Source organism: Salmo trutta, chromosome 32 (assembly GCF_901001165.1).
Source record: "Salmo trutta chromosome 32, fSalTru1.1, whole genome shotgun sequence".
NCBI classification, from domain to species: Eukaryota; Metazoa; Chordata; class Actinopteri; order Salmoniformes; family Salmonidae; genus Salmo; species Salmo trutta.
In genome coordinates this window covers 13,309,838-13,333,758 of record NC_042988.1, presented here as the reverse complement: position 1 = coordinate 13,333,758, position 23,921 = coordinate 13,309,838, and the positions used below count along the sequence as shown (strand labels likewise).

General features: G+C 43.9%; 1 protein-coding gene across 2 annotated transcripts; it reads right to left on the bottom strand.

Annotated features, from left to right (window-relative positions):
- Positions 1–735: 735 nt before the first annotated feature.
- On the bottom strand, positions 736–20,055 carry LOC115171134 (histone-lysine N-methyltransferase EZH1). 2 transcript variants are annotated; one of them, XM_029727668.1, is made up of 20 exons: positions 19,782–20,055; positions 18,538–18,721; positions 18,339–18,464; positions 16,935–17,057; positions 13,540–13,657; positions 13,058–13,279; positions 12,188–12,290; positions 11,287–11,450; positions 9,178–9,269; positions 8,864–9,026; positions 6,519–6,700; positions 5,359–5,450; positions 5,119–5,147; positions 4,871–4,996; positions 3,400–3,578; positions 3,077–3,172; positions 2,829–2,910; positions 2,635–2,715; positions 2,407–2,538; positions 736–2,298 (listed from the first exon to the last, which is right to left on the bottom strand). In XM_029727668.1, exons 2-19 carry the CDS (start codon positions 18,715–18,717, stop codon positions 2,450–2,452), a joined length of 2,247 nt encoding a protein of 748 aa, XP_029583528.1. In that variant the 5' UTR covers positions 18,718–18,721; positions 19,782–20,055; the 3' UTR covers positions 736–2,298; positions 2,407–2,449. The 2 variants fall into 2 exon arrangements, with proteins under 2 accessions (XP_029583528.1, XP_029583527.1); XM_029727667.1 differs by having other exon boundaries at positions 2,454–2,538.
- Positions 20,056–23,921: the final 3,866 nt, after the last annotated feature.

Below are 23,921 nucleotides of genomic sequence, written 5' to 3'. Positions count from 1 at the left end.
GGCTGTGGTTGAGGCTACATTGAGGGTTGTGGTTGAGGTTAGGGGTAGTGTTGAACCAGGATGTGGACAAGAAGCTAGGGTTAGGGCTGTGGTTGAGGCTACATTGAGGGTTGTGGTTGAGGTTAGGGGTAGTGTTGAACCAGGATGTGGACAAGAAGCTAGGGTTAGGGCTGTGGTTGAGGCTACATTGAGGGTTGTGGTTGAGGTTAGGGGTAGTGTTGAACCAGGATGTGGACAAGAAGCTAGGGTTAGGGCTGTGGTTGAGGCTACATTGAGGGTTGTGGTTGAGGTTAGGGGTAGTGTTGAACCAGGATGTGGACAAGAAGCTAGGGTTAGGGCTGTGGTTGAGGCTACATTTAGGGTTGTGGCTAGGGGTAGTGTTGAACCAGGATGTGGACAAGAAGCTAGGGGTAGGGCTGTGGTTGAGGCTACATTGAGGGTTGTGGTTGAGGTTAGGGGTAGTGTTGAACCAGGATGTGGACAAGAAGCTAGGGTTAGGGCTGTGGTTGAGGCTACATTGAGGGTTGTGGTTGAGGTTAGGGGTAGTGTTGAACCAGGATGTGGACAAGAAGCTAGGGTTAGGGTTGTGGTTGAGGCTAGGGTATATTCAACCCTGACTCATCGAGCCCCCCCACCCCCCCAAATAGCGATCCACCACTTCCACATTTAAACCCTGGAGGAAACCAGAATTATCTCTGACTGACAATGGTACTCAACGACAAGATGCATATTGTAATAATGTATAAAGTTAAAAGTTTTATTTTCATAGGCATAAGTTGTACATAACGATAAATTCCATATTGTTTCAGTCACCTCCGTGCAGAAAGATCTCATCTTGTCATGGGTGTAAATGTTTTGGACTTAAGGATAAAATCCTGGGTGAATATCAGACCTGGATGTCAGTTCCACAATTCACTTTTATATAGTGTGACAACATGATCAGATGGATGGTTATATGTACACAACATCCAGGTGGGGCACTTGAAAATTTAAATGGTCAAAAAACCTTATATTTCCTATTTTATTTTCCCGTGACGATTATAACCGTAAAATGGTTACCTGTAACACAGTCCTGTCCATTATATACAATACAAACATCATAATGACAACCCTTCTCGTTCAGTTTAGATTCATTTGGCACTTACAGCTTTTTCAGGGAAGACTATAGTGTTCATGGTTCTTATATACGAATATAGTCTTTTTGGAGTTAGAAGAGCTGACGCTCATGTAAACTGAATGGCAAATTCTTCATAAAGTATACATATCACTGAGTACCAATGGCACAGGTGACTAGTTGTCAAACTAAAGGAGGAATGAGATCTCCCATCAACCACCACTTCAGAGTTCACATTCAGTTAGTCGGTTTCTCGTACGGTACGGCATATTTTTTGAAGAACATTGATATAAATGCACAGAAAGTTATTTCGCTATGTATGAAGGGGTGGTGTTGATGCTATAGCCACAGAGACAGGTCAGATACAGAGCTTTAGCATTATCATGAGTTTAGCATTGCCTCCAAAAGCTACCAGGAAGAGGCTTTTTCTGAGTAACAGGAAAGTTAGCATCACAGGATACTGAGTTCCTCCATTAGAGCTGCATTTGAAAATAAAAGCTAATTATCTTGCTAATGTGCTTACAGTTCATTTTAAAACCAAAAGACAACACATGCGCTGTCTTGCACTGTTAATAGATACACTGTAGGCTAAAAGCTAGCATTGCTCATTGAGAGGACAAGCAATAGTTAATAGATGTGAGTACAGTAACAAAAATACAGAGAATAACACACAGCATGTTTTCCTGTTGAAAATAACAACAATGCCGTGAGGCTGATGGTACAGTATAAGCGATACATTGAATATATACTGTAGATAGTAGGTTTTGTTGCCATTCTAATTGCTTGTTTCGTTCCAGAAGCTTCACGTACACAGTTTCGCTAGGTGAGTGATAAAGCAGTGGGGAAGTGCGTCATACAGAGAGGAAGTGATTTCACTGATGTGGTAGCACGAGGAAATTGTCACCAAGGGAGAAGAAAACCATTCAGCACTGTTGTCAATGGGGGACTAGTCAGTAACATAGATTGGGGATTGTAATTCTCCTCCATTACGGTGAATGTTTCACAGAGGCCAACAGAGCTTCTGTTTGTTGTGGTACTGTGGGGAGGAGCAGAAGCGTTACCAGGTGGAGGGGGTCAGTCAGCAAGGGGTCAGTGCGGGTGGTTGAAATGCAGCAGGTTAATGCTAGGCCACGTCGACCTCTCTCTCTATGCCCACATACTTCAGGGCATCATCCTGGCTGTACCTGTAAGGGGCAGGAGAGAGAGTCAGGACAGTGTGAAGGATCAGTGTAAAAAAAATGTGCAAGTCATCCCACAAAATATCAGAGACAACCAAAGAAGGACTGCGATACCGTATTGTATCGAAGGCTCCAGTGTTCCCATGGCCACAAGGCTCTACCTATAGTCAAAGAAGAGCTCCTCCCCCTGTAGGATAGCCCGTTTGGCAAAGATCCCGATGCGGTGGTCTCCATTCACCATGACCACTGCAACAACAACAGCCATCACATCACTGATTTGTACACGTCACCAAACCAAATCATCCCACAAAACAGGCTTTGTATTTTTCTACGTGATCCTACCCTTAGCGTAGCAGTTTGGGTTCACCGAGTGATTCGCAAATCGGATTTTATTCCCTTTCCTTGTGGCGTCCACGACAAAGTCTGTTGAGACATAACAGGAACAGTGTCGGCCCAGCGATCACAGAACACAGCGACTGTGATGTCCTTTAAAGGGTTAACTGTGCATCATCAGAGTGTTGAGGAGTCATTATTACCATTGTTCAGGTTGAAGAGGAAGCTGGACATGTATTTGTCGTAGATCCTCCCCCGTCGGTCCGCCTCATCCTGCGAGATTAGCTGCAGACACAGACGGTTTCAGAGTGTGATGGTCAGACTAAATGTTTTATACATTAATACAAAGACATTCATACAAACGCATACTGATACTGTATAAACCCCACACCCAACTATACCCCATTACATGATAACGAAAGCTACGTTCAACAGTTTTATGTAGCCTCACCTCTCCACAGTACTCCGAGATGAACTCATTCTTCTGAACTGACTCTTTGATGAAGGTGCCCCACCCTGCCACGTTTGAGGGGGCCAGCAGGAGGTGCTGGGAGAGGTCAGAGGTTAAAGTTGGCTGACATTTACATAAAATGACAAGACAACACCGGAATAATACAACTGTGCCTTTTATTCCTCAGCAAGTCATAAGCATGTAAATATGGGTTCTGACTATGACCTGAATTCAGATACAGCACATCATCAGCTATCAAGCTACCTGTAAAACCAGCTTCTATTTTCTATTCCTTTGGACTGGAACATGACCCGCTGGCCTACCTTCTTGAGCCCCCTTTGGATGCTGCAGTTCTTGCAGGAGACTACCTTGCTGTCCCAGTGGTCCGCGGCTCCACAGGTCATACACAGATCTGGGTCACATTCCCTCACCGCCAGGTAGCAGGGACACTGCTTGGTGTTGCACTGGGTCTTACAGCGGCAGCCCGGGAAACGGTTCTGGCCTGGAGAACATCATAACACCCCAGGGTAGTGTTCAGAGTCAGACAGGGGAACGTTCAGCGGAGAGGTTTATAGTCGCTTTAGAAACAGCATAGAAACATACTGCGGTAACAGAGAGGCCGTATGAGTTATATGCCTCAGTGGACTAGAGAACTATTTTGTAACAGAATTCTCTGTGGCTGTGTGGCGAACGGCAACTGCATTTTCATTAATGAACGCTGCCTCAACGGTAAAAAAGCTGCTGCTCTGTAATGTAACTCATCAATCACTGACCTCTGCTGGCAGCTATGCTGAAATACAGCTGTGCTGAGAGTAATGGAAAGCCTTCCGGGCAGAGGAAGAAGGAAAACGAGCAGCAGACAACTTAAATGTCCCTCTCCTCTCCAACAGGTTTAGCTGGAGGACAATACTCCATAACCAGAGCAGTAACATTAGTCTTGTCTCTCCTCCTTCCTAAGTCTTCCTCCCTACAGTTTGTGTGGCTGTGTGTGTGCATCACCGAGCAGTGTTCAGTCGTAGCGGTCTGTCTCGTATAAATGTAGGGATGGATGTTGTAGCTCAGGCACCGTGCCTGTCACATCTCTTTGATTCCTCTCCAGGGCTGTGGAGCTCAAACATAAAACCCTCCATACGCTGCTTCCTGTCAGAACCAGGGAAGGGGGAGGGAGAACTGTATTTCTATTACAACACAAAATGAGCCAAAGCTGTGAATTCAGAGCCAAGCTCTCTCTCCGTCTCTCTCTCTCTCAACATTCCTTCCTTCCACCCTGTGGCCATTTGTGGAAGTGCGTGGGCCCAGCGGTTCTGGCTCCTTTCTCCTGGGATGAATGTGTCAGAGCATTGTGAACACGGCCCCATGCTGAACAGATGCCCATGCAGCTAACCAAACCCTGCCTGCCAGAGGACAGCTTATCCTGCGAACACACAGCGAGGAGTAGGATCGTCTTACACACTGTTCCACTGTCTATTATGGCCTGTCAAAAGGGCCTTTTTATCCACTGAGTAAATGAGAGCTAGTCTTCAGCAGAATTGTCCTGTGAACACATTCCTATTCCCATTACAGAGTTGAGTTGTGAAACCTCTCGCTGTCAGTACAGGTAATTGTTGTACACATTTACCACAGCCAGTTTAGTGGAAGGAATGTTCAGTACGTGTTGAAATATGGCTGTTTTTACACTGATATGTCTTGGACTTCTGCAAATGGTCTCTCCGAGTTGGGAAGTGGTGTGTGTGTGTGTGTGTGTTAGGACATGGTGGTAGCAGTGGATGCATGTTTGGGTAAGGTGACACTCACACTCGTGCTCACACTGGCAGAACTTCTCACAGAAATTCTGGGTCATCACACAGGGACAGGAGCTGTCACATGGGTGGTCCGGGTGGTCACATGGCTGGTAGTTGTACACCTGATTGGATGAGTTATCTAGAGAGGACAAAGGCTTAAATTATACAATGAGCAGACATCATTCTGAATTAGTGTATAAGAAATGCATTTGACAATGTTAATTTGACTATTTCAATACTTCAGTCAAGTGAAGAACTCACCTTTCTTGAGCTGTATCTTTGCCCATAACCTACAGAAAGAAATGAAAAACACTTTCAATAATCATGTCTATTTCTGTACAAAGGTATTTGAAAAAGAGCAGTTACTTTCATTTTCTGCACGGTTTAATCTTTTTCTCCCACTGATCTCTGTATCAGGGTCCATTCTCACTACATTCCTATGAGGTCATGCTGCAACAGGGACTGGGAGTGAGTGAGCGTAAAAGTCGGCGGCCATCTTGCCTGTGCTTCCTCTTCTTCTTCTGAGGGGAGTTGCCACCATCCTCCAACGGAACACGATGGATCAGGACCTCTTTCACAGCAAACTCATACACCTGAAGAAGAGAGGGAACACACACATTAAACACACACATGCAGGCCTATTTGTCCACGCATTCACTACACGCATACACACAGATATGAGGCAACTATACACAACTATGCAGAATGTTGTGTGGTTCTGGAATTGGTCCCACTGTGTAGTTGAGTGTCTCTCAAATTAAGCTGGGAAGCGTATCGCTGCATGTGATTACTCCATAAAACACCCGGCCCTCTCCTCCCCTATCAGAATCCACCACCATCTCAGCGTAATGCGCACACACACACACACACACACCTCCCCGCCATCCCACTCCCCACACACACCCGCAAAGCCCCAAACCACTTCTGCCTGCCAAAACCAGATTTGGCTTCCTCCCTAAAACAGACAGACACACATTACGCAGAGGGAGGGACTGGGAAGCTCGTAGCAGCGGTGTTTCCATCCAGCCAAACCACAGGCTCTCTGAGGGGTAACAAGGCCATGCTATAGAGTCACACTGGCGTTCTGTTGGGGGCCGGGATGCTGCTGCAGGGGGCAAAGCTACTTTGCAATGTCTGTGGCGGATCTCTGTCGTCGCGCTTGCCCCTCTTTGTTTCTCGGTCTTTGTCTCTCTGTTTTGTTTTGGAGGATTGGAACGTGTCTCTCAATAGCTTTGTAAATCTGATCAGAGGGCCTAATATGTTCCCCATACAATACTCCCATAACACCCCCATATTAGAGACACATAACATCCCCACAATACCTCAGCTCGGAAGGGATCCGTTTGCTATAAGCCGTCTGAGCCCGGAGACCGTAACAGAGTCTCTGAGAATAACAAAGATGTCATGTACATTTCGTAAAAGTCCTAATTTATGACTCGGCGTGTTGTTTACATTCCATTTGTAATCATCCCAATTTCCCACACAGTATTATGTGTTACGACACTTGTATCAATGCCAACACTACAACACAGTCACAGCACCACTTCGTACTAGTCTGTAATGTGTTTTGGTCATTTGCGTGTTGTCCAGGAGACTTGCTTTAACTGGCGTATCAATAGAGTATATGAACATCCGGTGGGTGTAGGATCTTGGTGGTTCACCTGTTTGCAGGTCTTGGTGCTGATGAGGCGAGCGATGGAGCAGAAGTTGTTGTAGTAGGTTCCGTGCAGCACTCTGAACAGAGACTCCTCAGCCCCACTCCACTGGACAGGAGGTTCCACCTGCTCCTCGTGCTCCTCCCCCGGACACAGCTTGGTGGGGGTCTGACAGCGAGAGTTGCTCTCTGACCGGACGCAAAAACACACACATGCGCACGCACACAGACACACGCACAGAGGGGGGGGGGGGGGGGGATTTGAGACTCATGCACATACTACCCACTGCCAAAGGCAGAGAGCAACATGTTACTTGGCAACAGGTTCAAGGCTGTGTTACTGTGACCACATGCTATGACTGGGGAATGCTTATTAGTCCGCTCATCAATCTGTTTTTACACATGATTTGAGCTAGAGGGGACGGCCGCTGGGCCACCAGCTTCAGTCAGTCGTCTGTCTTCAACATGAAGAGCTGCAGTGACATCACAGTACAGAGATTAGTTCCTTCCAAACGGAATGCAAGAGAGAGACAGCAGAGAGAGTGAGTGAATGATTAAGACAGAGAAAATGAGAGCCTGAGGAGATTGTGCTTTCTCCCTCCCACTGTTCTCCACATGAGTCTGTCAACAGAAAGAGGAAACCAGGGGGAGAGGCTGAATGAAGAATCTATTGGTTTTGGAGCTGAAAACCGTGGTTGGCTTCTTGTGTTTGGAGAGCGAGTGAGAGTGAATGGTTTAAAAAAATAAAATCTTCTTCGGCCAATGTTCTCTTTGCTGATGTACTGCATTCAGCACACATGAACCACTCTGGCAGATGAGCATCATGGGGAACTTAGTCGAGCCATTCTGTCATTAATACACTGAGGTATGACAGATATACTGTAGTACCATAGCAGCTGAGGCATTAGTGTTCTCCCACCTAAAAAGATAGGAAGCTGGTAGTCTCCTATTCATGGGTTGCATGTTTCGTCACAATATTGTTTTGAACGTTCGTTTTGGACTGATGCCCAACTGAGCATCCTCCTCGATGTATTGTCAATGAGCGCTGATGAAAATGTAATCAAAAGTGCCCCAGCTAGCACAGTGGATCTGGGCAGATTCCGACTGAGAGCCCGCCTTCGCCAGTATTGCTTATGGCTAGGATGCGGGGATTGAGCTCGGGCCGATTCCAGTGAGAGTTATCTGGCCCAAATGTATTACTTGGGGCCTCGGGCCGATTGACGCTACTCTTTGGCACATGATTACACGGGCTCCTTTATATAATTAACATTTCATTATTTATTTTCCCATATTTTCTCATTGTTTCTGTGATCAAAAAATACAATTAACATTTAATTAAAATTATTTTAGAGTCCTGTGTAGTATTTTAGTATTTTGATACTTGTGCAAGGCAATTGATAAGCATTAAAAACGTTGTGGATGGAGCTTCCCGAGTGGCGCAGCGGTCTAAGACACTGCATCGTAGTGCAAACTGCGTTGCTACAGGCCGCGACCGGGAGACCCATGAGGCGACGCTCTATTGGCCCAGCATCGTCCAAGTTAGGGGAGGGTTTGGCCGGCCGGGATGTCCTTGTCCCATCGCGCTGTAGCCACTCCCATGGCGGGCCAGGCGCATGCACGCTGACACGGTCACCAGACACAAAATGTTTTTTTTTGTGGATGGGTATAATTTGTATGTATAAAATGTATAATAGTAATATTTCAAATTACTAAAATCGGGTAATTTTGTATACATTTATTCACATTTGCATCGGGCTGCTTCTGCGGGGATTCTGGAAAGATTCCGGCAAAGTCGGCTGAATTCTGGTAGATGGAAACGGCCCGATGTACTTGGGCCAATTCTGGGCAGTCATTCATTCTGATTCCGGGCCGAGTCCGACACCGGGCCAATTCAATCAGTTCCGGACGCCTGGAAGAGGACCGCTTCCTCATTGCTAGCTGGGGAATTACAGTGGCTTAGAAATACAATGCAACTAAAAAAGAAGGCAAATAAATTGACTTTAGATGCATGACTTTAGATGCATGTCGCCAGATTGACTTTAGATGCATGATGCGATCGAGTGACGAAGGTGCAACCTATGAATAGTACTTTAGAAGCTAGTCTTTCCCATACTTGTCTCTTAAAGTACTTACGGACCAGACACTAACATGAACATCGGCCGTGCGCAGTGGGTGGCCGTCCTATCACCTCTGACCCCAGAACATCGGTCGTCATTTTCTGTTCATTTTCCAACGATTCTACATGTTGAATCGCCACCGTTTGTCGACACCCAGCAGGTGCTGTACTGCGCACCGCTGACGTTCGTGTTGGTCTGTCTTGTCCCTTATAATGCTAGTGTTTCCCCAAGCTACCTGAGGAGCTGGTGGTCTCGTGGTCACTATCCACCTCCTTGGCCTCCTCAGTGGTGCCTGACGGGCCAGGGCAGCTGGAGCTGGGAGGGCGTGGCTGTCGCCGCCGCCGCCGGGACCTCTGGGAGCGGGGCATCTCCTGATCCGCAAACTCTTTGGCCCCTTTCTTTAGAGGAGGGAGAGAGGAAGAGAGGGACAGAAATGAAGAGATAGGAGAGTGTTAAAGAAGGGATGAATGGATCAGAGTGTCATCATTGGCTTGTCTGTCTGTTGTCGGGCAGTTAAACACAGAGGACATGTAGAGGATCTGAGCTCACCTGTAGCAGAAAGCAGTCCAGACCACATGGCTCTGTCTCCATGCGAATCTCCTTGCTCTTCCTTTTGTAAACATTGGGCGTAGCGTGAAAAGCTGGAAAGACACATACTATTAGTATACTGATAGTAACAACATACTGTATGTTAGTAGAACTAATACTAGGGATGTAAAACATTCTGCCGGCTGCACAGACCCTATGGACACTTTAGTCTAGAGCGCCTGGTTAAAAATTGTGCTTAGGAGCATATTAATTCTCTCCATGGTTAGAGTAGGAAGAAATATGTCATTGTTGTAAAAATGTGTGAGTCTGCTACATGTACTATTATCATATATAAAAATATTGAATTACTTTGACATATTTAATTAGGTTACATTATGCTAATTCCCCAATGGTGGACAGAATGTGTTACTACATTACACATACTGATGTTTTTACCACACAAGAATTGCAGGAAATACACATCCTTTTTACCTCAGATGGGTGATGTAGTATTACAGTTTAGTCATCAGGATCTCACAAAATCGTCTGCTTAAAACAGATCAATACCCATACTTGCGTTCTAAATAGTAGGCATTTTGGGTATGCAAAAATAGAACGTTTTATAGTATTTTAAAATGTTGAAAATGTTGTATGCTTTAAATGCCAGGAAGTCATAGTAATTTGAGGTTTTCATCTAGTAGAATTCGCTGCACACTATTGAGGAAGAGAATCATTTTGAGACCAACGTGTGTTTGACAACAGCTGATAATCAGATATTTTGGACACTGCCACTGTTTTTGTCATACACGCCAGTCCTTAGTGGGACTTAGAACGCAGCTGTCATTTCAGACCACGGTGGCTAGAAAAGAATTGGGCGCTCTGGCATTACATGAATTAATGGATTTGAGGGTTAAGCTATCATTCAAATGAAAGCCAACCTCTATTGCTATTAGAAACCGATGATGAGGTGGTGATTTGTTGAAATTATCCAGTCCAAAAAGTGTTTCCTTTTCCGCTTTGGCCATCTACCAAAATAATTTTCTCACAGAGAAATACGTTGATAAATGGCTACGACAGGTTGTCATCATTCGACATATATATGTTGTATACCCAAGTTCATTGAGGTTCGTCTGGTAGAAGAGTGCTAATGGTACATATCGCCACGGTTATCGTCCCAGTTCTATTGAGTTTAATACGATATCGATGTGAGCGATTAATATGAGTGCGCTATTGATTACAGTAGAACAAGCTAATCAATTCCATTCTTGAGTGACCGCTCGGTAAATATTAGTACGTGTGCAGTTTGTAAGGTGCTAATTTAGGGAAAGGGGGAGACCTAGTCAGTTGTCCAACTGAATGTGTTCAACTGAAATGTGTCTTCCGCATTTAACCCACCCCCTCTGAATCAGAGAGGTGTGGAGGGCTGCCTTAATCGACATCCACGTCTTCAGTGCCCGGGGAACAGTGGGTTAACAGCCTTGCTCAGGGGCAGAACGTCAGATTTTTACCTTGTCCGCTCGGGGATTTGATCCAGCAACCTTTCGGTTACTGGCCCAACGCACTAACCATTTAGCAAAATACAAGTATTCTGAACATGTGTGACACATGTGTGTAGGGTGTAACTTTTATGTATTGGTCTTCAAAATATCACAAGTATTTCAGCATATTGATTATGAATTTGGACATTTAAAACCTGTGTTTTGACACTCGGCCATAAATCAAAAAGCCATGACAACAGGAAGCAGCAACAGTGTCATTTTCAACGTTTTTCAAGGAATACAAACGGTACTTTTAAAATTATTTTTAAACTGAATTCTACTTTATCAGGTAAAAACTACTGAATGAGCCCAAAAACATGCTATGATTCATTGATTTTGATGATATTAGTGAAATCATGAAAATATGTTTGTCCTGGCTAGTAATAATGCATTTATTATAACACTAGAGATGTGTTGATTCCAAGAGAGTCCGAGTGAGACAGAGAGAAAAAAGAAAAACAGAAACCCAGAGGAAAAGCCACTGTTGACAGATGTCAATAGGTTAAAAACACAGAGAGTTAGAGAGAGAGAGAGAGAGTTAGAGAGAGATACAGAAACTGAAAGAAAAGAGTAAACCCATAGGACACATTACGGTGGAGGAAGCAGTCGTATTTGAAGCAGCGCCTGCAGAACAGCGTATGGAAGGAGTGTAGGGACTGCTCCCGCTGGACAGACTTGGCGAACGGCCCGTCTATGTTAGGGGTGCAGAGGGGGGGCAGCTTTACCGGGCTGGGGGGCTCCAGGAGGTCCTTGTACCTAGGGAGGTGTCATTTGGGGAAGAAAGGGATAAAACAAAACATAGCCTTACCACGCATATTATAACTTTGTATTAGGATTGTATTTTGTATGAGCATGGTATATGGCCTGATATACAGTAGAAGTGGGAAACTACAGTAAGTAGCTGTATTCTGACTCAAGTAGGCCTATGCCAGGGGTAGGCAACTAGATTCAGCCGTTGGACGATTTTTGTCGGAGCGGATGGTTGGGGGGCCGGAACATAATTATAATAATTTGTACATTGCAAATAGACCACAACTAAGCCCAAAAAGAAATTGCATTTGGAAATAACAATAATTTCATACCTTGATTACATTGAGACACGATCAAGTCAAATTTTCTTTTTGTGGGAATACTTGGGAACAGATTTCCTAAATGAAACAAATATTTTGTTGAATTCCTGGTGATTTTACAGTCCTTTTCTTTTTTACGAAAAACAAAACATCATTATTCTTTGTTTTACTAAAAGCTTTGGGGGGCCCTGTTGCCGACCCCTGGCCTATGCTCATTTGCAGGTGGACTTGGATGAGAGTGTTTAGTTTGTGGTATTTTATAAGAAAAAGGCCTTTCAGACGGGGATGCAACAACTTTTCATTTGAGTGTGAGAAGAGAAGGCAGAGAGCATTATTAGCATGTCCCTGCGAGCTCCCATCTCCATGGTGAACACTAAGCAACGCTCGGCTAAGCACAGCACAGTTGTTGGGCACTTTTCTTACTTTTCCTTCAGCTCCTCCGTCGTACCCTTGTAGGGGAACATCGAGGCGATGGCCGTGAATATCTTATCATGCGGGATCTTCTTTTTGGCAGCCAAATCCCTCACTAAGGAAGGTAGTGAGAAGAAAAGCAAAGAGCAGATAATTAGCAACTCAACCACCCCTTTTCTAGTTCCAAATTCCCATTGAGATGTAATTGTATTTGCACTTTTTGCCATGTAAGCAATCATATTGGAAAGATAGCAAAGTCCCGAGCCTATTGAGAAGGACTGTTTGTCCATGTGCTCTGTGTATTGAGAGAGTACCAATGGGTGTTTATCATACTGATGTGTTCTGTCACTGAGTGACAGTGTCTGATGCCACAGTATCTCTCTATGTGAGTGTCTCCCCCCCCCCCCACCAGTTCCCATAATCCCTTGTGCTCTCTATGTGCCAGAGGTCAAAGGGCCTTGTAACCAGAACCTGGTCGTGTTGTATTGGTGTTATGACCAAACATGTTCCCCCATCCACCCCGTCTGTCCCTGGGACAGTCTCTATGTAAACAATGTCAGGCAGTGCCACCGTGCTGGGACAGAGCGACCTGCTGGCTCCTGTACAACATGGGGTACAGTAGAGTCACAGTGATCAACCTGACCTGTACCCGCTGTTCTCTCATGCCACTGGTAAGAGTAGGAGGACAAGTCTATAGCAAATACAAATAAGCATGTACATTTCACTTCAGATAGTCCAGCATAGTAAAACCAGTGACTCTCATATAGAAAACAGCACGTATTGCCTTTTGTTAGATAAGCATCCAATCACATCTAGGAGATATGAACAACTGTGTTAATTGTGGTTACATCTTTCAGTCAAAAGACTCTGGAGGACACTTACCCTCTATGACACTCCTCCTCTTCCTCCTGAAGAAGGCTGTGGGCCCCACCTTGGCCTCTTCAGTCCCTTCCCCATTGCTCTTCCTCACACCTGTCTCCTCCTCCTCTTTCCCCCCTTTCTCCTCCGCCGCCTCCTCCTCCTCTTCCTCCTCCTCCTGGTCTGAGTACTGGCTCAAGGCCTCCACCAACTCTTTAAAGATCTCGTCGTTGATGAACCCTCCCTCTGGGAGACAAACCACACAGTCAACATGTCAGCACCTACTGATGACATCAGGCAATATACGTCAGCACATATCCCCTAAACAATTAAGATTGCCCCAGCAGCACACAGCAACGCACGTACTTTAGCGGCGACATCCTGGAGCACGCCTAACCCCTACGTCTCCAATAATATAACTCCGTGATAGATCAGACTGACAGTGTGCATAATCGAAACAGGACAGAAAGGATGATATCCCTAGTCTAGGTAGGTAGGCAGGTCACCTCTGTCTCCATGGACACCATCATAGTTGTCGATGAGCTCCTCCAGGAAGGCCTCGTCCTGCTCCAACACCTCGTCTCCCATGTAGGGGATGTTATGGAGGAATGTCTCATCCTCCACCTAGAAAACATTTTTTTATTTTTTTATTTAACTAGGCAAGTGAGTTAAGAACAAATTCTTATTTACAATGACGGCCTACCTCGGCCAAAACCGGACGACGCTGGGCCAATCGTGCGCCGCCCTATGGATGTGATGCAGGTTCTTTATTTTTACTATTTTCTACATTGTAGAATAATAGTGAAGGCATCAAAACTAGGAAATAACACATATGGAATCATATAGTAACCAAAAAAGTGTTAAACAAATAAAAATATATTTTATATTTGAGATTCTTCAAATAGCCACCCTTTGCCTTGATGACAGCTTTGCACACTCTTGGTATTCTCTCAAACAGCTTCACCTGGAATGCTTTTCCAACAGTCTTGAAGGAGTTCCCACATATGCTGAGCACTTGTTGGCTGCTTTTCCTTCACTCTGCAGTCCGACTCATCCCAAACCATCTCAATTTGGTTGAGGTCGGGTGATTGTGGAGGCCAGGTCATCTGATGCAGCACTCCATCACTCTCCTTCTTGATAAAATACAGTGGGGGAAAAAGTATTTGATCCCCTGCTGATTTTGTACGTTTGCCCACTGACAAAGAAAGGATCAGTCTATAATTTTAATGGTAGGTTTATTTGAACAGTGAGAGACAGAATAACAACAAAAATATCCTGAAAAACGCATGTCAAAAATGTTATACATTGATTTGCATTGTAATGAGGGAAATAAGTATTTGACCCCCTCTCAATCAGAAAGATTTCTGGCTCCCAGGTGTCTTTTATACAGGTAACGAGCTGAGATTAGGAGCACACTCTTAAAGGGAGTGCTCCTAACCGCAGCTTGTTACCTGTAAAAAAGACACCTGTCCACAGAAGCAATCAATAAATCAGATTCCAAACTCTCCACCATGGCCAAGACTAAAGAGCTCTCCAAGGATGTCAGAGACAAAATTGTAGACCTACACAAGGCTGGAATGGGCTACAAGACCATCGCCAAGCAGCTTGGTGAGAAGGTGACAACATTTGGGCCGATTATTCGCAAATGGAAGAAACACAAAATAACTGTCAATATCCCTCGGCCTGGGGCTCCATGCAAGATCTCACCTCGTGGAGTTGCAATGATCATGAGAACGGTGAGGAATCAGCCCAGAACTACACGGGAGGATCTTGTCAATGATCTCAAGGCAGCTGGAACCATAGTCACCAAGAAAACAATTGGTAACATACTACGCCGTGAAGGACTGAAATCCTGCAGCGCCCGCAAGGTCCCCCTACTCCAGAAACCACATATACATGCCCGTCTGAAGTTTGCCAATGAACATCTGAATGACTCAGAGGACAACTGGTGAAAGTGTTGTGGTCAGATGAGACCAAAATGGAGCTCTTTGACATCAACTCAACGTGTTTGGAAGAGGAGGAATGCTGCCTATGACCCCAAGAACACAATCCCCACCGTCAAACATGGAGGTGGAAACATTATGCTTTGGGGGTGTTTTTCTGCTAAGGGGACAGGACAACTTCACTGCATCAAAGGGATGATGGACGGGGCCATATACCGTCAAATCTTGGGTGAGAACCTCCTTCCCTCAGCCAGGGCATTGAAAATGGGTCGTGGATGGGTATTCCAGCATGACAATGACCCAAAACACACGGCCAAGGCAACAAAGGAGTGGCTCAAGAAGAAGCACATTAAGGTGCTGGAGTGGCTTAGCCAGTCTCCAGACCTTAATCCCATAGAAAATCCGTGGAGGGAGCTGAAGGCTCGAGTTGCCAAACGTCATCCTCGAAACCTTAATGACTTGGAGAAGATCTGCAAAGAGGAGTGGGACAAAATCCCTCCTGAGATGTGTGCAAACCTGGTGGCCAACTACAAGAAACGTCTGACCTCTGTGATTGCCAACAAGGGTTTTTCCACCAAGTACTAAGTCATGTTTTGCAGAGGGGTCAAATGCTTATTTCCCTCATTAAAATGCAAATCATTTTATAACATTTTTGACATGCGTTTTTCTGGATTTTTTTGTTGTTATTCTGTCTCTCACTGTTCAAATAAACCTACTATTAAAATTATAGACTGATCATTTCTTTGTAAGTGGGCAAACATACAAAATCAGCATGGGATCAAATACTTTTTCCCCCACTGTAGCCCTTACACAGCCTGGAGGTGTGTTGGGTCATTGTCCTGTTGAAAAACAAATGATAGTCCAATGAAGCCCAAACCAGATGGGATGGCATATTGCTGCAGAATGCTGTGGTAGCCATGCTGGTTAAAAGCACCCCCCACACCAAAACACCTCCTTCTCAATGCTTTATGGTGGGAAATACACATGCGAAAATCATCCGTTCACCCACACTGCGTCTCACAAAGACACGACGGTTGGATACAAAAATCTCCAATTTGGACTCTGGATCAAAGGGCAAATTTCCACCGGTCTAATGTCTATTGCTCGTGTTTCTTGGCCCAAGCAAGTTTCTTCTTCTTATTGGTGTCCTTTAGTAGTGGTTTCTTTGTAGCAATTTGACCATGAAGACCTGATTCACACAGTCTCCTCTGAACAGTTGACGTTGAGATGTGTCTGTTGCTCGAACTCTGTGAAGCATTTATTTGGGCAGAAATTTCTGAGGCTGGTAACTCTAATGAACATATCCCCTGCAGCAGAGGTAACTTTGGGTCTTCCTTTCCTGGGGCGGTCCTCGTGAGAGCCAGTTTCATCATAGCGCTTGATGGTTTTTGCGACTGCACTTGAAGGATCTTTCAAAGTTCTTGAACATGTTCCGTATTGACTGACCTTCATGTCTTAAAGTAATGATGGACTGTCATTTCTCTTTGCTTATTTGAGCTGTTCTTGCCATAATATGGACTTGGTCTTTTACCAAATAGGGCTATCTTCTGTATACCCCCCTACCTTGTCACAACACAACTGATTGGCTCAAACATATTAAGGAAAGAAATTCAAAAAAATAACTTTTAAGAAGACACACCTGTTAATTGAAATGCATTCCAGGTGACTACCTCATGAAGCTGGTTGAGAGAATGCCAAGAGTGTGCAAAGCTGTCATCGAGGCAAAGGGTGGGTATTTGAAGAATCTCAAATATAAAATATATTTTGATTTGTTTAACACTTTTTTGGTTACTCTATCATTCCATATGCGTTATTTCATAGTTTTGATGCCTTCACTATTATTCTACAATGTAGAAAATTGTAAAAATAAAGAAAAACCCTTGAATGAGTAGGTATTCTAAAACTTTTGACCGGTAGTGTATACTGAATGTGTGTGTGTTGTCGGGAAAGCCCCATACCATGAAGTTCTGCTGCAGAGGGGACCAGGAGTACATGAAGGGGATTCCTGCCACGGTCGTCAGGGGCCGCATGGCAACCGCCTGAGCTTTAAACGCTGGGAAGCCAAACTCCACCATGCACAACTGTGATTGGACCAAAGACAGATGGGTGAGTATGACAAAGGAGGACAGACCAGCACTGGATTATAACCAACAGGTAGGCTACTATTACCCAAATCAATAAAGACAATGCAATATCCACTGACACTACTCTGAAATGAACTAGGAAACAAATACCAAGACACTAGAGAAGAGCATAGTGAGAGTTTCAGGAATACAAGATGCTGCTCTGTCTGCCTCCAGGCTGTTTTCATCATAGGTTCTGAGAAAGTTTAGTTATTGACCTCAGTAAGGCAGCCTCAAGAACCCTTTTTTGGCAGCTCAGCATCTCCCTGAAAAGGGATGAAACATCACGGTCCTGTCGGCCTGATGGGAGAGCAGACCCTGGCCTCGTTAGTGAGGCAGGAGTCAGAATGGGCTATAAAGGGCTAGTTATTGGCCAAAATGTAGTTTTCCCCTTAAATACACATACACAAAAGTAAATCTTCTTCATGAGATGGCCGTAAATAATAAACTGGTAGTGCTGCAAAAATGTTGAAAGGTCTAGAACTAACCTTGTAAATTGCCGAGGTGTACTCCCCTTTGAGGACACAAACTCAAGTACATAGCACAAATATTATGAAAAATCTGATATTTTTTCCCTATTCAACAAAAGTGGCACAATAGGGCTTGGAATTACTGAAATGCTTTCTAAATATAGTAACAGTCAAATTATAAACGACACTAAGATTTCACCTTATAACTCTAAAATAAATGTGATCACACACACATTCTCTGGGCAAACCAGAGACACCGTTTAAATGTGTGCAGACCAACAATGTCTACAACTCCTGGATTGCTGGTGCTCTGTATTGGCCATGGAGAGGCTTTGAAGCCACCGGTCGGCCATATTGGCACTCCCCAGTAGGAGCAGTCCTCCATAGGAATGAAAGGAATTCTAAAGTATTTCAATTAAATGTATCGAAGACAAAATGACATGCATTTAAGTATTTGCTGCAGAGTCGTTACAACCTCATATTTTAGCACTAAGTGTCCATCTGTGACCAAGAGAATGTGGACTTGTTTCAATTCTACAAAATTATTTGGGATTTTTTCCTGTTGAAAGCTAGAAATCCATCTGAGAACATCAATGCGAGATGAAACTGCTATTGTTGCATCTGCTAGGCTCTCCCGTTTCATAAGAGCTATTGCAAGCGCAGCTACGAGGTTCACTGGCACAGGAAATTGTTGCTTTGTCTGGATAGGCCAGAAAATGTGATGTGTCACCTCCTACTGTATGTCTCTCTATCCTTTTGTCTCTCTCACCTTTTTGCCGGGTAGCGCTCCACCTGGGGTAGACAGGGGAACTGACTGGATCCTCAGCTTGGACCACTCCTCGTTCAGAAGGTTGGTACGTTCCTCTATCTTCTGCCGGTTGGACATGAACAAGGCCTGGAAAAGACAGGAAATGTAAGAAGAGTTTGTAATACCTATACACACAATCTCTCTCTCTCATTATCCTTACCTTGACCTCCTCTGCGTTTTTAAAGCGCTTCAGCTGACGGAGGCGCATGTACTCAGACTTCACCCTCTTCCTCCACTCCAACAGGCTTCGGGAGGGTATGTTGGAGGCAGGACAAGGTGTTGGGGTTTGGATCAGGGCCGGGACTGGGTCTGAGACAGGGGCCTCTGGGGCTTTCTCCATGGTCCTGCACAATGATAGAAATGACTGGAGTTACTGGCACTGACACAAAGACGAAACACATGGAAGTGCCCTGGTCAATCATGCTAAAGAACACTTTTCTATTTCACCAATTCTTAAGGGTCCATTTTTATGTTGTTAGAAGTAGTGTTAAAGGAGGCTATCACTGTTCGTGTGAATGTGGTGTGTGAATTGGTTGTGCCTAACTCCAAAAATACCTTTTACTTGGATCTGGAACGTGATAACATCAATGGCAATTGGAAAAGTAATTTTCCAAGAGCTTCCCGTAAGAGAAGTGATTCAGCAACACACACACACACACACACACACACACACACACACACACACACACAGACACAGACACGAATGACTCAAACTTCTGCATGCTTGTGCGTGAGCGAACCACCGCCCCCTTCTGTTCAAAAGCACCAAGGACTGCATTAAAAAGGCTTTTAAAAAAACACCTTCCAGTGCATCCTGGTCAGCTCTATAATGTGCCATTCGTAATCTTATCATGTGGGACTAGAACAACGGAATCATAAAATAATAATAATAATAATAAAGTAAAACCTATAATAAAGTGAAACCTCAAGCACGTCTAACTTGTCATATACCCAGACTAAATGGCAGTCTGAAAAACACGTTCTCCCCTACACATACAACATCAGTAAAAGTGGGCGTTTCTCTTCTGAAAACCAATATGAAAACAGAGCTGCTAAGTGCGTAGTACACTTTTCCAGGATTTCATAACCTCTTCTGCAGAATTCTATAACCCTATCCCACAAAAATGCTGTGGGATTGGTGAGAAGCAACATAAATGTGGCGCTGCGTAAAGGCTTTTCGTTTTCAGGGCAAATGAGTCGTATTAACCGTACCAGGCATTAGCCTTAGAATCCTACACCAACAGTCGATAACAGAAGTCACATACGTTGATGCATCGCCTATCCATTTCAATTATGTTCGTTTTACGCCCAACCAACAACATTATAATGTGATATTTCTAATGCGCTTCTCTGGGATGCGCGCACACATGTTCAGTTTTGATACAGTGTCGCAGTTAGAAATACCTTTAAGGATCCTCGTGTCCTCTTATCTGTAGCGACTTGAGCTCGCCACTAAAGCGTTCAACTCCCCGTTTGAAATCCACCATAAAATACGGATTTCTTCGCTACAGACGCGGAGTAAATAGTAGGGTCCGTGTATTTGTGTTCACACGCCGATGGGATCTGAAGATTCCTATGTCGTCCGCAAGCATGCTGAAATTGAAGTTGTACAGTTAAAAGCTGCGCACTTAACTGGCTCAGTTAGAGAGTGACGTCTTTATTATGATCACTCTGTGCTTGGTAGCTGGACTGGGGTAAAACGCGTGCGACTTGAAAGTATATGGACATTTGGATAGCCCACATGTAGCTTCTGAATGATTCTACGCGCTAGGGCTACACGCCTACTATAAGGCTACTACTAACGTTATTAATACTATCAGAATACTATCAGTCATATATTACATATGTGACTAATCTACTATAGGATACTAATAACTAGTGGATAATATTCATTTATCAAAATGCTACCGTTGATAGGTAGTCATAATAATGATGTTTAATGTTTATTATTTGTTCATATAATGAGATATCATTTTTTAAATAAAAAGTAAAATAGAACAAATGCCTGTACCTATATGGATGTAATGCATTTTAATATGAGGGTCAGGTGATGGTATCATTAGTTCATCACCAACAACCTTTGCTCTCATACTGTATATTGGTCAGGTACCCTGTTGTATTTTTCCTTAAATCATGTGTACATGTCATACACATTTATACAGGGGTAATAATAAACATGTATTATCAATGAGTATTGTTCCTCAGTCCTTCATGGAAGAGGAGGACCATGCTGATGATATCATGGCAGAGGAAGCCTCCAGCCTCCTGTCTAGCGCATGTTGTTTTCCTCCTCTCAAGGGGCGGGTGCGCAGTGCGAGCTGGGGCTGTGGCACGCTACTCACTGTCACGTGATTCTCAGAGGAACGAGAACTCGCCTGATCCAGTAACACAGAGAACCCAGCGGCCCGGCCTAACCCATGTTAGCTGTGTTCAACAGTCAGTGCTCTTTGAACAGTAGCCTGGCCTACCATTAGAGACGTACTGCTTTTTTATGATACACTATGTCTGTTTAAATGAAATGGCAAATAACTGTCTGGAAGATAGAAAGGAAAGACTCTATGCAAAGCATAATCAATTATAGAGTGTTCATAAATACCATAGAAACAGTTCATAGATACATATTACATCATGATGCTTTATAAATTAAGTAGGTAGGTGTGAAAACTAACAAAACTGCTGATGAAAGTGAACCCTGCTGTCTTTTTTTCCATACACAAGATGGCACTGTAGGGCTACTTTTATTAAAGTTCTCCATTATATTACAGTTGTACCAATATCACTATATTAGGCCTACATTTCTTCCAGGGTGTAGAATGACAAGTCTACGGCTGGTTTATGATCGGGCCATTGGGTGATAGTGTAAGTGATAAAACAGGGGTGGGCCGAATGACAAGCAACAGGATGGACAAGGATAACATAATCCACTTCAACACACCAGGCCCAACCAGAATAAAATAGTGATTAAGTAATGAAATCATCTTCAAAACACCAGGCAAACCAGAATAAAAGAGTGATTAAGTAATGAAACCATCTTCAAAATGTGTCTAGTTGCTGTCTTTTGACGTAAACCATATGCTCAGTCTTTACTGTGTATCATCGGGCCTTATTGATCATTTATTGATCATTGATTCACATTTAGCACAGTATGTCCAGGCCACCTACAATGGAATCATTTTTGTGTTCAATTAGTTCTGATTCTCACTCATAGTTACTGGCTGTGTATTCCTGGTGTCATTAAGCATCTCAGAGTAGGAGCGCTGACTTGCTAACTTGCCTTTTAGATCCTAGATCAGCCCTCCTACTCTGAGATGCTTGATACATACGGCCCCTGATCCGTAATTCTTACACTGCAGACAGTAAGGCTGTTTCAGTGTGTCACCTACAGTGCTCTTCTACGGTGCATTTTTCTTTGCCCGCTCTCTCTCTTTCCTGGCACATCCACGTTGGTGCTTGATCTGGGCCGTGGCGAGTTTATACTGGACAGTGAAACAATAGCCAACATGAGAAAGCAGGAAGATATGCTTGAGGGGGAGGCCCTTATCAGTGGAAAGTTGTTAATGTAAACGGTGTGTGTAACTCTTGGCACCTGGAAAGAGGGTTTTATATCGTCAGATGTGAGAGTGGAGATGCATCAGTTCAGAGGCCTATCGGTGCAGCTGGTGAAATACATTACACAGATATTAATCATCTCAAATAATTCTCTCATTGAGGTACTGAGCTAAGAGTTTTCCGACATTCCTCAAATATGCTTGTGTCTTGTAGCCCATTGAACATTTATTTGAGCCTCCCAATGGAATCGTTTGGTGGAAGCTGATCCGCTAGAGAGAGAAGAAGTGTAGCCGAGTTCATGGTGAAAATTCTACGATGGCACCAATCGTACAGATGACATGTGTTGCATTATCCCTTGATGGCTTTGCGCGGATTCAGATGAGCTAATGTACTCAAGTCCTTAAACGTTGGAGGTTTATTCAATCAGTTGTAAAAAGAAAAACAAATCATTGATCTGTGTTGAAATGTGGAAGTCATTTTGGCCCAGAGTCCTAGCAAGCTCAGTCCCAGCTGAGGCAGACAGTACATCAGTGACGTGGATGAATGAATGCGTCATTCTTTGTGTGTACTGGAGGGCCCAGCAGTGTCTCAATGTACTACAGCAGCTCTGTGGATATGCCAATGACAGCCTTGCAGGGGTTGAGACATTCCACAGAACTACTGCTGGGGGGAGAGATTTGTCATCAGCCATTACCTCACATAATAAATACAGAAACACCAAAACATATCTCCTCTCATCACCAGCTGGGACCTCCCCAACACACCTTGTGCTGACAGTGACAGAAAACCCAAATCATATTTGACTTATGTACACTTCACTGTTAGTGTTAAGTTAATAAATGTTTCCCTACAAACAAAGTGAAGTTGATATAAGTTTCCTTACAAACTTGATTCAGCTCCGTCTGTTTCTCACAAGGAGCTCTAGCCTTGAGACATAACAAAATAGCACATTTTTTTATTGACAGTTTGTGTTGTCAAAGAGCATGTTGAAGCTATTCATTTCAGCCTTTGTGATCTCAATTACTGTGAATCAACATTGAGGATACATCTTAAAAATAGTTCCACTTCAAGCAAGCTACACTGAGTGTACAAAACATTAGGAACACCTTCCCAATAATGAGTTGCACCCACTTTTGCCCTCAGAACAGCCTCAATTTGTTGAGGCATGGACTCTGCAAGTTGTTGAAAGTGTTCCACAGGGATGCTGGCCCATGTTGACTCCAATGCTTTCTACAGTTGTGTCAAGTTGGCTGGATGTTCTTCTTTGGTGGACTGTTCTTGATGCACACAGGAAACAGTTGAGCATGAAAAACCCAGCAGCGTTGCAGTTCTTGACACACTCAAACCGGTGCACCTGGCACCTACCACCATACCCCGCTCATACCCCGTTCATCTACACTGATTTAAGTGGATTTAATAAGTGACGTCAATAAGAGATCTTAGCTTTCACCTGGATTCACCTGGTCAGTCTATGTCATGGAAAGAGCATTTTGTGTACACTGAGTGTTTTGTACACTCAGTGTATATCCAGTCTATATGAATAGACAGCCACACCTTTTTGACAGCTGAAGTCTAGCAGGCTGTATTTTTGTGTTTCAAAGAAAGATATTTGTGTAAAGAATGCAATGCAGAAAAATGTCCCTGGAGCGTGCATATCCATTCTGGTTGGACTTGGAATTGGTAAATTGTTGAGCTGGCATGATACTACTCTAACCCAATGATTTTAGGTCAATGTCAGATGGATTTGAGGGACCAGTTTACAACTAAACCATTTACTTCAGAGGCTGAAATATGATGCTTTAAACCACATATAGCAAAAAAAAGTTTGTCGATTTGCTCAAACCATTATTGAGATTGTTTCACCTGTTTATCTGGTCTGTGGTGATTTAAAAGAATCCACTGTCTGGCCCATTAATTGAAACATGACAAACTGGAAAGGAGTCAAAGGGGACTCTATATCATTAACATACTTTACTCAACCAAAACAAGAAATAT